Source organism: Drosophila nasuta, chromosome 3 (assembly GCF_023558535.2).
Source record: "Drosophila nasuta strain 15112-1781.00 chromosome 3, ASM2355853v1, whole genome shotgun sequence".
Taxonomy (NCBI): Eukaryota; Metazoa; Arthropoda; class Insecta; order Diptera; family Drosophilidae; genus Drosophila; species Drosophila nasuta.
The window spans coordinates 33,036,017-33,051,901 of record NC_083457.1 but is presented as its reverse complement, the minus strand read 5'-3'; the positions used below and the strand labels follow the sequence as shown (position 1 = coordinate 33,051,901).

The window sequence follows — 15,885 nt, the reverse complement described above, 5'->3', positions numbered from 1 at the left end:
AGAATTACAAAATGCTGGAAAGTTACAAAATATAAATTGTTTGTTGTATGGCAAAAGTATTTATAATTTTCTAAAAAATTTTCATTTTATGAGAGGCTTATGCATCCACAACATTTTTAGGTAGGAGTAAGTATGCTTTACAAAAGATGAATAAGCTGAAGTGTTTGATATGAGAGTGAAGAAAATACAAACAAAATATTATGTGGCATACTTTTGGCCAAGGTTTTGAATTATTGAAACAAAGAAGTGATTGATAAGATAATGTCGAATTGTATATACATTAATATATGCAAAATTATTTATTTACCCTCAGAGCAATTAAGCAAAAAGATGGAAATGCACTTGGCATTGATTAATAAAAATTCAAAGCGAGAATTTGCAAAACTTGTTTGTTTATGGTGGCGCTAATAGTTCTGCGAATTTTGAAATGTTTTCCATTTCATTGACGAGTTGATATCAATATTTGCAATCCAAACGATGCGTTATCAAGCGTGCAGAGAGAACAACATAAAATATGGTTCGGTGCGGTGCAAACACGTCCGTTCCGTTTGATAAGGGAGCGCCGCAATCCGTAACAAGCGCGTAATTACTCACACAGGCAGCAGCTTCGATAACATGCAAGAGAGCGAATTAATCAAGAGATAAATAAGTTTATTGGTATTATCAAAAGATTGACTACTGATTTCATTCACGAATGTCTACATATGCGTATGCCAATTTTTCCACTTCCATAAATGCTCCGCAGTTGCCTGTCAGGAGGTTCAGTACAATTAGAAGCTGCTCCAAGTAAGTTGAAGCAATGAGCCAACTAAAGGGAATCGGTAAGTAATAAAGTAATAAAAGAATACTCTTATACTATAGCATTTCTTATTCGTTACAGTCTTCATATCTTTAGTCTGTGTGCTGAGTGCACAGGCTGCCGATTGGACGGATATTTGTGCCTTTGAAGACGATGGCACTCGTTTACCTTTGCCCCTCGATTGCAAGCGCTATGTGCTTTGCTCGGATCGCGAAATTGCCGCCATACGCAGTTGTCCACGTGGCCTCCACTTCAATCACAAGATAGGTGAATGTGATTTCCAATGGCGTGCAGACTGCAGTGGACTCTCGCTTTATGCCAATGCCGACAGTGATGAGGATTGTGTGTGTAGTTGCTGTGCTGATGAGTGTCAGGCAAGTGATCTGATCGAGGCCACAACTCCTTGTCTGCCTGTGGAGGAGACTACAGTCAACACGGAGACAACACCCGCAGACAACACCGACAGCACCTTCGATGAGGGAGAGGACACCACAGGAGCTCCTAACACAGACTCCACTTCTAGACCTACAACAGATTCAACTACCTCTAGACCTACAACAGATTCAACTACTTCTAGCACAGGTTCTACCTCAAGACCCACCACAGATTCGACTGCCTCAAGACCAACCACAGACTCAACTACCTCAAGACCTACCACAGACTCAACTACTCCAAGTGGCTCATCCACTAGCAGCCCCATAGTGCCCTCCTATTGCAGCGACAAGCGTCCCAATTGTGCCAATGAATTGGATGGCGCCCGAGTGCCCATTGATGGCGTCTGCACCAGCTATTTGCAATGTAGTCACGGCTGTAGCTACGAACAGCCATGTCCCAGTGGCCTATACTTTAATCCTGACACCGAGATGTGCGACTACTTCTGGAATGTGGAGTGTGAGCCCAACGACACTGAGGATGCAACTGGCGGCGAAATCGCCGGACCCTCTGGCACGACTTGCACTGATCAGAGTGTTTGTGCCGGTCAACGCGATGGCCGCATGTTTGCCAATAACGAGACAAATGGTTACTTTGTCTGCCAGTGTCAATGTCCAATTGCAATGCCCTGTGATGAAAACACAAAGTTCAATGAGGAAGCGCAGGTTTGTGATTGGGATCGCTCTTCTTCTGCTACGGCGAATGTTATCTGCCCCGATGGTTTGGTCTACAATGCAACCTCCGATCAGTGCGATTATCCCGAAGGTTATGTACCGGAAGTTGTATGCGATAATGATGCCACCGTGTGTCAGAACCAAACGGAAGGCGCTCTTTTCCCCATTGAGGGTGTTTGCAACAAGTTTTACAAGTGCAACTTCAATTGTGCCGTAGAACAATCTTGTCCCAACAATTTGCTCTATTATTCTGTGAAAGAGCTCTGCGATTATCCGCAGAATGTGGACTGCGAGTGGCCCTATACCCCACCGTCGGGACCCACTGCTGGACCCTCCGGTATTTCCTGTGAGAGCAATGGTCGTTGTCTCGGTGAACGAGAGGGCGTATTTTTCCCCTCCTTGACCAGCTGCAGTGGCTATATTGTCTGTCAGTGCGAGTGCGAGGTTGAGATGCAGTGCTCTGGTGATCTCTACTGGGATCAGACGCTTAAGACCTGTAACTATGCCAATAAGGTCAATTGTACCTTGTAAAGTTGGATGTTTTCCTTAATAAAACTACAATGCGTAATGAAATTGCTGTTTTCTTATGTGTTTTTTTTTAATATTTCTCAACTATTTTTGATTTAACATAAATTATGAATGTATGTTGTAAAATATATATATATTTTTTTTTTTTAATAATTATTTATTATTTATCTCCGCTTATTTTACGTATATTTTTAAAAATATTTATAGGATTTTAAGATAAGACATGCAACAATAGTTAAGATAAGACATGAGGCAAATTAAATTTCGGTGAATAAAAATTTCTTTGAGGTCGTAGTAAAAGTTACATGATAAATAAAAATACATATACATAAATATAATTCTAATAATACAACACTTTTCAATGTTAAAACTTAGATAGGAAAACAGTAGCCTAGACAAAAAATCAAGATAAATAGATAAAAAAGAGACCTATAGATATCAAACAGCATAATTCGTTTGTTTTATATTGTAACGACAATTTGCTATTTACAACGTAGATCACTAAAGGGTTAAAAGAAAATGCATATGCTATTGAATTTCATTTAAGATTTTGATACTACCAATAAACAAATTTTGGCAATAAAATTATTGATTTCAAAAATTTTCAAAGTCATGGCACAGCATCATTTTTGACAATTAATAATAGTTAAAAGTTACAGTTTTTTGAAAGTCATGCTCTAGTTGCGATAAATACAACATGTAATGTTAAATTATCAGATCCAATATCAGATAAAAACATCTCATTACTCTGATTGCTGGAAAATATAAAAGGTGCAAATTAGAGAAACATCGTTAGTAAGCATCTGAGAATCTAAGAAATTACAACACAAAATGTACCTGCAAAAGAAATATCAAAATGGTAGATTTCGAATCCTTTTAAAAACACAACATTTAAAAATTAAACAGTAATTTATATAAAATTCGTTATTCAGTCCTCCTGATGTGTCTCCTGTGCTGGCAGATCACCGAAACCCTGACTGCCAACTGCTGTCAGGAAGGAGCAACCCAAGCGAACCCCCTCGATTGCACCCAGTACTACGTTTGCTCTGGTGGAGTCCTCGTTTCCCAGTCCTGTCCCAGTGGAAACTATTGGAATGCGGGTACCTGTGAGCAGAACAATGGACAATGTTGTCCTGGCACCTGCAGCGGTGATGAACTCCAGGTGGATCCCCAGAATTGTGCAGCCTACTATCAGTGTGTGAATGGACAGATTGTGAATCAGAAATGCGCCACTGGAACTTATTTCGATACCTCAATCAAGGCCTGTGTGATCGACAGTGAAGGTATTTGTGTTGCCTAAACTTGTTGAGTTTGTGTTAAAAAAGAACACTTGTAAAATGCTATAATAAATATTCATTTTGATGCTATAGTGAATTTAACAGAAATGCTACTTTTATTTAGAGGACGTGATTAGGCGAGCGCTAAGCACATATGCAGATATTATTTTAAATAAGAAACATTGTCAGCTTAAATGTTCCAATCTTCCCTCGGGAATCCGTGTACTACGACTCAGAACTTCCAAATTTAAATCCAGTCTTAACGTCTTGAAAAGGATTATCAAAAGCAATATTAAAAGCTTTTAAAGTATTACCATAAAAGCACAGAATTTTAAATTATGCATATTTATATTGACCATTTAAAAGACTTAACATTAAAGCTTAAGTCATGTTTTATGACTTTTATATTGCGTTAGAAATCTTTTTGATGAAAACGTTGAAAGATGTGTTATCAAAGTTTTCTGAGCTTACTCTTAGTTCATTTAAAAGCTTTAAAAATAGTAACTAGACTTCCAAATAAACGTGCTTTTTGAAAGTTATTTTTGGAGAAGAATCTGAAGTCACGAGCAGCACGAGTTTTTCTTATCAAGCACACTCCCTTAGGAACACTTTCAATTTGTGTGTACAGGTTTTATCACCTGAATTTCCAGTTTGTGGTTGTTGTCTTCGGTGACCTTAGAAAAATGTTCGGATCGTTTAGATAGCAAAATGTTGCACACCTCCATTGAGCAGAAACATGAAGAAATTATTTATTTATGTTATTCCATGCCTTTTTTTTTATCAGATTTAAACTTTCTATTTGCGAGCATCGATAGCGTGTTCAACTATACTTACTATATATTCCTGATATTATCAGTGAGTAGTGGAGTCCTCTTTATCGCTATGCCTTGCATCCGACCCAAAAGAACAGAAACATTTCATTATATTAATTGCCGGAAAATATAAAAGCCGATACAAGATGCGAGAGAACTCAGTAGGCGAATCTTCCATCGAAGGAATACGTCGTCGTTCAACACGCGCAAAAATGCTACACAATAGCAAGTTCAACCTGGGTGAGGCCATCCTCTATTTAAGAATACAAAACAACAATTCTTCATTGTGAAACACTTCCTGTTGCAGCCTCCTTCCTGCTGATTGCCATCTCGTTGGCCACTCGTGCGACAGCTGAAGATTGCTGTGAACCCGGAGATGTTAAGCTGGATCCCGATGATTGCACCAAGTACTTCGTTTGCTGCACGGGCAAATTCAAGCCGATGTCCTGTCCCAGCGGTGAATATTGGAATGCCGGTGCAGGTCAATGTGAAATCGACAATGGTGAGTGCAACTGCAATGGCCAAACCTGCATCGAGGGTGATATTATCACCGATGCCAACAACTGCAGCAACTTCAAGATCTGTGTAAATGGCAAGTATCAGTCCGAGCCTTGTCCCAGTGGAGAGTACTGGAACTCAGCCGCGCACGAATGCCAGCTGGATGAAGGTCAATGCGTTGGCACAACACCGCCGCCAGTCTGCTTAGATGGCGAGGTCAAGGAGAATGAGGCCAACTGCGCTGGCTACTACAACTGCACCAATGGCCAATGGGTTGGGCATCTGTGTAATGCTGGTAAATACTGGAACGTCCAGGCTAAGGAGTGTCAGAAGGATGAGGGTCAATGCAATGGCGGCTCAGAGTGTGAAGATGGCGATGTTAAGGAAAATGAAGACAATTGCGCTGGCTATTATAGCTGTATCAATGGCACATATGTGCCACAGCTTTGTGGCGCAGGGCTCTACTGGAGTGTGGAAGCCAAGGACTGTGTCGTCGACAATGGCGAATGCAATGGCCCGCAAGGTCCCGATTGTGAGGATGGCACTGTTGTCGTGAATCCTTCCAATTGCTCTGGTTTCTACAAGTGCACCAACGGTAAATTTGTGTTCCAACTTTGCGGATCAGGACTCTACTGGAACAACACGATTCAGGAGTGCGAAAAGGACGAAGGACAATGCGTTGGCACCCCATCTCCCGTGTGTGAAGAAGGTGCACTTAAGGTCGATGACGACAACTGTGCTGGTTACTTGCAGTGTATTAATAATTCCTGGGTGAACAAAGACTGCGCGGCTCAAAGCTACTTCGATAAAGAACTGCTGACGTGTGTCATCGATAGCGACGGTGTTTGTGTCTGTGCCGATGGAGATCTTAAGGTGAATAGCGCGAACTGCACTGGTTACTACAACTGCACCAATGGCAAATACGTTGCGCAATTCTGCGCATCAGGACTTTACTGGAATGCCGAAGACAAGCAGTGTCAGAAGGATGAAGGACAATGCAATCCCACACCATCTCCAGTGTGTGTCGAGGGATCTCTTAAGGTCGATGACACCAACTGTGCTGGTTACTTGCAGTGCACCAACAATTCGTGGGTGACTAAAGAGTGTGGAACTGGTAACTACTTCGACAAATATCTTTTGGCGTGTGTGGTGGATAGCGATGGTGTTTGCGTACCCAAGGAATGTGTCGACGGAGATGTTAAGGAAAATACCGAGAACTGCGCTGGTTTCTACAACTGCACCAACGGTCAATACGTGGCTCAACTCTGCGGATCAGGACTTTACTGGAATGTTGCCGACAAGCAGTGCCAGAAGGATGAAGGACAATGTAATCCTACACCATCTCCCGAGTGTGTCGAGGGCTCTCTTGAGGTCGATGACGCCAACTGTGCTGGTTACTTGCAGTGCACCAACAATTCGTGGGTGACTAAAGAGTGTGGAACTGGTAACTACTTCGACAAATATCTTTTGGCGTGTGTGGTGGATAGCGATGGTGTTTGCGTACCCAAGGAATGTGTCGACGGAGATGTTAAGGAAAATACCGAGAACTGCGCTGGTTTCTACAACTGCACCAACGGTCAATACGTGGCTCAACTCTGCGGATCAGGACTTTACTGGAATGTTGCCGACAAGCAGTGCCAGAAGGATGAAGGACAATGTAATCCTACACCATCTCCCGAGTGTGTCGAGGGCTCTCTTGAGGTCGATGACGCCAACTGTGCTGGTTACTTGCAGTGCACCAACAATTCGTGGGTGACTAAAGAGTGTGGAACTGGTAACTACTTCGACAAATATCTTTTGGCGTGTGTGGTGGATAGCGATGGTGTTTGCGTACCCAAGGAATGTGTCGAGGGAGATGTTAAGGAAAATACCGAGAACTGCGCCGGTTTCTATAACTGCACCAACGGTCAATACGTGGCTCAACTCTGCGGATCAGGACTTTACTGGAATGCTGCCGACAAACAATGCCAGAAGGATGAAGGACAATGCAATCCTACACCATCTCCGGTGTGTGACGAGGGTGCACTTAAGGCGAATGAAGCCAACTGTGCTGGTTACTTGCAGTGCGTGAACAACGCGTGGGTCGCAAGACTGTGTGCATCTCAGAGCTACTTTAATGCTGATCTGTTGGCGTGTGTTGTGGATACAGATGGTGTTTGCGTTCCTAAGGTCTGCGATCCCGAGTGCTGTGATCAGCCCAATGATTGGTTGGGCCCTGTGGACAACAACTGTTCCGCATTCGTACACTGTCTCTATGGCAACAAATTTGAGATGAGATGCCCCAATAATCTGCAGTTCAACAATGTCACCAAGGAGTGCGATTATCCCGAGAATGTGCAGTGTGAGGATGGCTCGGAACCTCCAAGTGGTCCCACTGCAGGTCCTTCGGGCACTTACTGCGAGAGCAAGGGTCGTTGTGTTGGCCAGTCCGATGGCACTATGTTGGCTGATGAGGATGCATGCAGCAGTTCCTATATCGTCTGCCAGTGCGAGTGCGCGATCAACTTCAAGTGCAACGCCGGTCTTGTGTTTAACCAGAAGCTCAAAGTTTGTGACTGGCCCACAAATGTGGATTGTTAAGTTCCTTTAATAAAAATAGGATATATGAAGCTGCACTTAAATTGAGTTTTTATTAAGAAAACGTGTCTAAAAATTTGTTCATACAAACTTAACTATCAACGCATATCTCACACGGTAGATAGGTAGCTTACATAATTTGATCGATATCTCAAATATCCCAACATAATAAAGAAAAAGTCACTGATGTTATTAAATGAACATATTCTTTATAACTTACTCTCTGACTGAACTCTCAACACACTGGACAAACGGTAAGCATTAGGAGGTTGAGGTAATAAGGAAGCATCTCCGACCCTATAAAGTCAATATATTTTTGATCAGCATCTGTCCGTATGAACACCTAGATCTATAATATCTAATAATAATATAGATAGAGATAGACAGAGATTTTTCGTAAATACAATAATTAATTTCATTATTCCTGATTTGGTTGCGATCTGATTAAAAATGCCTAAGTTATTCACTATTATTATTTTCTATGGGAAAAATCGCGTACTTACTGCGGGTCTTACTTGCGTTGGCTGAAAATCTGGTATATTTTGCATCATATGGTATATTTTAAGCGAAGAACTATATAAATATACCAAATATATCCCATGTTATATTTATACCCGCTACCCATAGGGTAGAAGGGTATTATAACTTTGTGCCGGCAGGAAATGTATGTAACAGGTAGAAGGAGGCATCTCCGACCCTATAAAGTATAGCATTCTTGATCAGCGTCAACAGCCGAGACGATATAGCCATGTCCGTCTGTCTGTCCGTCCGTATGAAACACTGGATCTCAGAGACTATAAGAGATAGAGCTAGTTGCTTTGGCTTACAATCTGGTATGTATATTGTGCCGTCTGTGTTATATTTTGAATGTGGCACTATATCGATATACCACATATTCAATTTGGTATATTTTCAGTATATTTGCTGTATATTTGGTGTATTTTGAGAATAATACCGCAAAATATATTTCTTTTATTCAAAATGGGTAGCGGGTATCTCACAGTCGAGTACACTCGACTGTAGCTTTCCTACTTGTTTAATTTGGTATTATATAGTAAATATATGTTTCATGATGATTTTCATTTGAAGCACCAGCAACTGAAAATTTCAGAGATCGAATTTTATATAGTGATTTACATTTAAATTATAATTGGCTTAACCTTGTCATTGAAATGTGTTTGTTTATCATTGTCATTGTGGGTTTTCTCATCAAGATGCCTAGTTAAGAGAAGATGCACCCTGTTCTTAAATTTATCATTAATAAATGATCATAGCAATTGAACTATTTTCTTAGATGCCAATATAAAAATATCTAAAATATTTAAATGCGCTTACAATTTATATTATGGATATATAGTAGTTAACATATTTAGTTACAACGTATTTCTCTTCTGCTTTCGCTTGCTTAAACTTTTTTTTGCACTTTTCTTTGTTTTACTTTGCACTTTCTGCGTTGCGCACTGTGCGACCTTTGGATAATCGCATCGTTTAGCTTCGGCATTAAAGTGCAATCCCATGGGACAATCCATTACTAGGAACATCATGTTGCTACATAGCAAAAACTTGCCACAATCCTCGCGATGAGGTACCAGAGAATCCTGCCTGGACTCAGAGCACAGACCTGCTGTGATTGCCGGAGTATCATGATGGACAATTTGCTGATTAAAGGCGCACTTGGCATCTTCAGCATTCATGCAGATTTGGCGCGACGAACTGAAGTGTTGATCGGCTGGACAATGGCGCAAATGAGGACGTTTCGCCTTGCACACATAGTACTCGCTGCACGATCCTTCTTTGATCAGGCTTACGCCGTTCTTTTTACCCAAACATAATCGATCTGTCGTTTGCTCAAAGTCCTTGTTTGGTTTTATAAATGGAACTGGCGTGGTTATGGGCTTCGTTTGTTTAGGTGGTGGACGTCTGGTGGTCGTAGTTTCTTTTACCTCAACGCTAGTTGATTCAGATATGTCATCATCATCTTCGTCCTCATCGTTATCATCATAGCTATTATTTGCCTCGTCATAGGCACACTGCACTTTATTGGCGTCATCGCAATGCAATGTGGTTGGGTTGAATCGACTTTTCTCATCGCATGTTCCAACTATGGCCATGCCATTATTGCAAATATAGTACGACTGGCACGATCCAAACATTGGAAACAATCGGCCATCTTTGCCGTCACAGACAGAGGTTGGAAACATAAAGCCATTCTTGAATGAAATGAATGATTATTATTTAGTTGATGAGCAAAGGTCGCTTTCACTTACCTGGGCAATAGTGGTCTTATTTAGTAGAAGAATTATCCAAATTGCCAGAAGAGACCTCATGTCACTTGTTGCGATCATGTTGGTGAATGAACTGGATCTTTGTTCGATTCGCACTTTTATTTTATAGACTGAATTCAAATGGAAAATTTGCATGAAGTGCCAATATGTACAAAGTGTAAAATGTACAAGCACCGATAGAAATCAATGGCAATTCCAAGTTTGACTTGTGACTTGCGTACTTGTTACTTGATTTCGATTTTACGTTGAATTGATAACAACCTCCATTGATAAACTACGGATGTAACATAACATATTTCATATCTAGATGGTGAATGACTTACGAGTACTTTCGTATAAAACCAAAAAAACTACTATATTTCATAAAAACATATCTAAATAATTTCTTAAAATCAATTTATCTTATAATCTCACTCAAGCAAATCTGTGATTAATCTTATATTAATAATTCACTTTTAGTAGTCATATTATTTTTATGAAGTTTCTAAGTTATCTTCATGAAAAATTCTCTACGACAAAATCAATAACCTTTGTAAAATTTGCTGTTTAGTTAAGGGTATTCAAAATATACGGTCTCCTTTTTATCTATAGAGATTCTAAATAGTCCTAAAAGTATGCACTTGATTTTAGAATATCGCAGTTCTGACCAAAAGTAGGCCACTTTTTAGAATCGATTCGAGAAAATTTAGATCATGAGAAAAAAAAAGTATCTTTTTTATACTAGTTTCTTTATAATTGAAAAATTTGATAATTATGTTTTTATATTTAAGTTTTTTACAAATTAATCAACCAAGTTTATGCTAAAGAACAAATACCAATTACAAGTCATTATTATCTTTTCTTTTTAAAACATCACTAAAAGCTAACAACAAAATTCTTTTACTTGGAGTTCAGATAATCTTTAATTAACAACACACTGTTGAATGAATTTCACGCAATATCTTATCGATAATGTATCCGCTATTATTTACTACCACTAGAAGTTTCATAGACATTGACACGATATTACTGAACTAAGAAGTTGCTAAATTTCGATCCATTAGTCACTTTAGTATCTTCGAGGAATATACGTGAAATACGGAAAACAAATTGCAAAATAAAAAAATTGTGTGGTGAATTTAAATGTATTACATTTTTGTAAAATTACAAACTAACTATTAAAATCTAAATACATTAAAAGAGCAAACATGAAAGGTGAGTTGTTAATTTCAATATTCTTTTCATCCGTCATATGTCAATTCATACAGTAAAATTTAAGTTATTTTGCATTCATTTTATTAATTATTTTCTTTTAATGTGTTGTTGGTGTTCTTATATTTTCTTCTATACAATCTATAATAAGATTGCGAGTCTGGAATCTTGCACAGCCAAATTTCCTTACTGCTTTTAGTTTCGCACGTGTTTAACAATGTTAATGGCAAATGGTGAAATTTCAGACGAATTAATTGATAAATGCATTTTTATTTCACTTTTCACTTTGGCTTATTGCATGTCATGATGGCAAACAAGTCTGTAGACGAGTATGAAATGCTACATGATATACCCAAATATAATTAAATGCTATGCAATAAAATTAAAGTCGTGCATTCAGTGAGTGTTCCAGACGTGAAAATACCCTAACGTGTTTTTTAAAATAATGTTCGAAATTATAAGAAAAATAAAATCCATAATGTGAATCAAGATAAGCGTTGTAAAACTTATTTTGGTAGTGTGCGCGAGATTGTGTTTGATGCTTGGATATAATATCTACGAAGTATTGATGAATAGAGTATTGGAATAGCAGACGGACAGAAATGTGCTCCCGTTTTATAAATAGTAAGTATGATAAAGATCTCGATATCGATTTGATAAGAATTGAGGCTGTAGGCTACTTTGCTAATGAGACAGCCATTTGGCAAATATTATTTTTAGCATCTTCGATAGATTTTTGCACAGTATATAAAACACAGGAGGGAGCTCGAACTCCACTCATTGCTGTGCAGCACCAGGAAACCTTCAAATATATACTTTGAACTTCAGCAAACTATCCACAGCTATGCGAAACGTATATGGTAAACGCCCGGATCCACATCAGACCGTTGGAATAACCTAATCTAATACTTCTATTATGTTTCAGTCTTTACCATACTACTTTTGGCCGTGTCTGCCACTAGTATACTTGGTGCAAGCTTCGAGAGCCGACAATATCAGCAGGTGTTTTGTCGCGGTAATGCCAATGGCATTCGAGCTTTAGTGCCAGGCAGCTGTTCCAAATTCTTCGAGTGCCAAAATGGACAAGCAACGGAATACTCTTGCCCCAAATACTACGACTTTAAGACAAGAAGTTGCGTTGACTACAATCCGGGCTGCACTGAAACCAAGTCTGTAGACGAATCTCCACAGCATAAGTCTGCAGACACTCCATGTGCAGGAGCTACAACGACACCACCATGTGTTACAACCCGTCCACCATGTACCGGTGTTGCTACACCTACAACTCCCACAACAACTCCCCCAACAACAACGCCTTCTGGCGAAACTCCATGCGACAAAGATACAACACCAACAACAACAACCACCACAACAACAACCACCACAACCACAACTACCACAACCACAACTACCACAACAACAACCACTACAACCACAACTACCACAACAACCACCACAACCACAACAACCACATCAACCACAACAACCACAACAACCACAACAACCACAACAACCACAACCACCACAACAACGACTACCACGACAACCACAACTACAACAACGACTACCACGACAACAACAACATGTAGCACATCAACATCGACGACAACAACAACCACCACTACCACAACAACAACCACCACAACTACAACTACGACGACAACAACCACGACTACAACCACCACAACTACAACAACAACAACCACGACTACAACCACCACAACCACAACAACCACAACAACCACAACAACCACAACAACCACAACAACCACAACAACCACAACCACCACAACAACGACTACCACGACAACCACTACTACAACAACGACTACCACGACAACAACAACATGTAGCACATCAACATCGACGACAACAACAACCACCACTACCACAACAACAACCACCACAACTACAACTACGACGACAACAACCACGACTACAACCACCACAACTACAACAACAACAACCACGACTACAACCACCACAACCACCACAACTACAACGACAACAACCACGACTACAACCACCACAACTACAACAACAACCACCACGACTACGACCACGACCACTACAACAACAACGACCACAACTACAACAACATGTAGCACATCAACAACTACTACGACTACAACAACAACCACGACAACAACTACCACCACTACCACAACAACAACAACAACCACTACAACAACGACCACGACAACAACAACGACAACAACAACTACCACAACAACGACAACAACAACTACCACAACAACGACAACAACAACTACCACCACCACGACGACCACAACGACCACAACAACAACAACATGTAGCACATCAACGTCTACTACAACGACCACGACAACAACAACCACCACTACCACGACAACAACAACCACGACAACAACAACCACAACTACCACGACAACAACAACCACCACTACCACAACAACGACAACAACAACTACCACAACAACAACTACCACAACAACTACCACAACAACTACCACAACAACAACTACCACAACAACTACCACCACAACTACAACAACAACCACCACGACTACGACCACGACCACTACAACAACAACGACCACAACAACGACAACATGTAGCACATCAACATCTACTACGACTACAACAACAACCACGACAACAACAACCACGACAACGACAACCACCACTACCACGACAACAACTACCACAACAACAACTACCACAACAACTACCACAACAACTACCACAACAACTACCACAACAACAACTACCACAACAACTACCACAACAACTACCACATCAACTACTACAACAACTACCACAACGACCACAACAACGACAACATGTAGCACATCAACATCGACTACAACGACCACGACAACAACAACCACCACGACAACAACAACGACAACCACAACAACCACCACAACAACTACCACAACAACTACCACAACAACTACCACAACAACTACCACAACAACGACAACAACAACTACGACAACAACAACTACCACAACAACCACCACAACAACAACCACCACAACTACAACCACAACGACAACTACCACAACGACAACGACCACGACTACAACAGCGTGTAACACTTCCACATCTACTACAACGACCACCACAACTACAACGACCACAACAACTACAACGACCACCACAACTACAACAACCAGCACAACTACAACTACCACGACCACAACGACAACTACCACAACAACAACCACAACTACCACAACAACAACGACTACAACTACCACTACCACGACTACAACAACATGTAGCACATCAACATCAACTACGACTACAACTACCACCACCACAACAACAACCACTACAACGACAACAACCACGACTACAACCACCACAACTACAACGACTACAACCACCACAACTACCACAACAACAACCACTACAACAACAACAACAACCACTACAACGACAACTACAACAACAACCACTACAACGACAACTACCACATGTAGTACATCAACATCGACTACGACCACAACAACAACAACCACTACAACAACCACCACAACAACAACAACCACTACAACAACCACCACTACAACAACCACCACGACTACAACTACTACTACAACAACCACGACTACAACAACATGTAGCCCATCAACATCGACTACAACCACTACAACGACAACTACTACGACTACAACTACGACAACAACAACCACCACCACCACGACCACAACAACAACTACGACTACAACAACTTGCAGTTCATCAACTACAACCACAACAACAACAACAACCACCACGACGACAACTACTACCACTACCACCACAACAACAACTACGACTACAACAACTTGCAGTTCATCAACTACAACCACCACAACGACAACTACTACCACTACCACCACAACAACAACTACGACAACAACGTGCAGTTCATCAACAACAACCACCACCACGACCAAAGCAACAACAACAACGACAACAACGTGCAGTTCATCAACTACAACCACCACCACGACCAAAGCAACAACAACTACGACAACAACATGCAGTTCCTCAACAACAACCACTTTAGCACCAGTCACAACTCCCTGCGTCTCAACACCAGAAGCAACAACTCCCTGCGTTTCAACACCAGCAGCAACAACTCCCTGCGTTTCAACATCAGCAGCAACAACACCATGCGAAGTAACTACTCAGGCCCCTTGTGCATCGGGATCTAATGTTGCGAGCGCATCGCATAAGAATCGTCAGCCCACTCGCCTTCGCCCCAACTTTCGCCCACTCCCAGAGGTGGCACAACTAGCTCAGATGACTAAGGGAGCCACAAGCACATCCAGTGACATTCATATCCAAATCGTATGCGTTGGTAAACCCGATGGTTTCCTAATGGCTTCACCGGAGCGTTGCAATGACTACTACATTTGCCGTCACCAGCGGGCCCTGAAGGTTAGCTGCGGTGACAGATACTTCAACGGACAGAAGGGCATCTGTGATCTGCCAGAGAATACCGGATGCGTTCAGTCCTAAACATCCACACGATCTAGACACCAAGCACAGCCTTATTGGAAAACGACTACGGAAAACGAACTTAACTTTTAATGTAGAACTTTAAATAAAGCATGCATGCGCCTAGAGAAGGCAAACAAATTTATTTGGTATTTCATTGTTTATTCTTATAGGATCGGAAATGTATTACAACTTGACTAACATTCCGGAACCTAATTGCTTATATATGGTATATTGTTTGGTAAAAGGACTCTCAACACACTTTATTATAAACTAAATTCTTTAATTTTTTTCAAAAGATGATGAAAGATAATAAAAGGATATTTAATTTAA

General features: G+C 40.7%; 3 protein-coding genes across 3 annotated transcripts; 2 read left to right on the top strand and 1 right to left on the bottom strand.

The window, feature by feature from the left end:
* Nucleotides 1–718: 718 nt before the first annotated feature.
* Nucleotides 719–15,713, top strand: LOC132788174 (uncharacterized). The gene is made up of 8 exons (XM_060795505.1): nt 719–821; nt 881–2,432; nt 3,340–3,716; nt 4,616–4,762; nt 4,830–7,595; nt 9,623–9,787; nt 11,832–11,933; nt 11,999–15,713. Exons 1-8 carry the CDS (start codon nt 800–802, stop codon nt 15,571–15,573), a joined length of 8,706 nt encoding a protein of 2,901 aa, XP_060651488.1. The 5' UTR covers nt 719–799; the 3' UTR covers nt 15,574–15,713.
* Nucleotides 3,205–3,748, top strand: LOC132788674 (peritrophin-1-like). Its single transcript, XM_060796191.1, has 2 exons — nt 3,205–3,292; nt 3,366–3,748. The coding sequence occupies exons 1-2, from the start codon at nt 3,265–3,267 to the stop codon at nt 3,731–3,733; spliced, it is 396 nt and encodes a 131-aa protein (XP_060652174.1). The 5' UTR covers nt 3,205–3,264; the 3' UTR covers nt 3,734–3,748.
* LOC132788672 (probable endochitinase) lies at nt 8,908–9,943 on the bottom strand. Its single transcript, XM_060796189.1, has 2 exons — nt 9,865–9,943; nt 8,908–9,807 (listed from the first exon to the last, which is right to left on the bottom strand). Exons 1-2 carry the CDS (start codon nt 9,940–9,942, stop codon nt 8,971–8,973), a joined length of 915 nt encoding a protein of 304 aa, XP_060652172.1. The 5' UTR covers nt 9,943; the 3' UTR covers nt 8,908–8,970.
* Nucleotides 15,714–15,885: the final 172 nt, after the last annotated feature.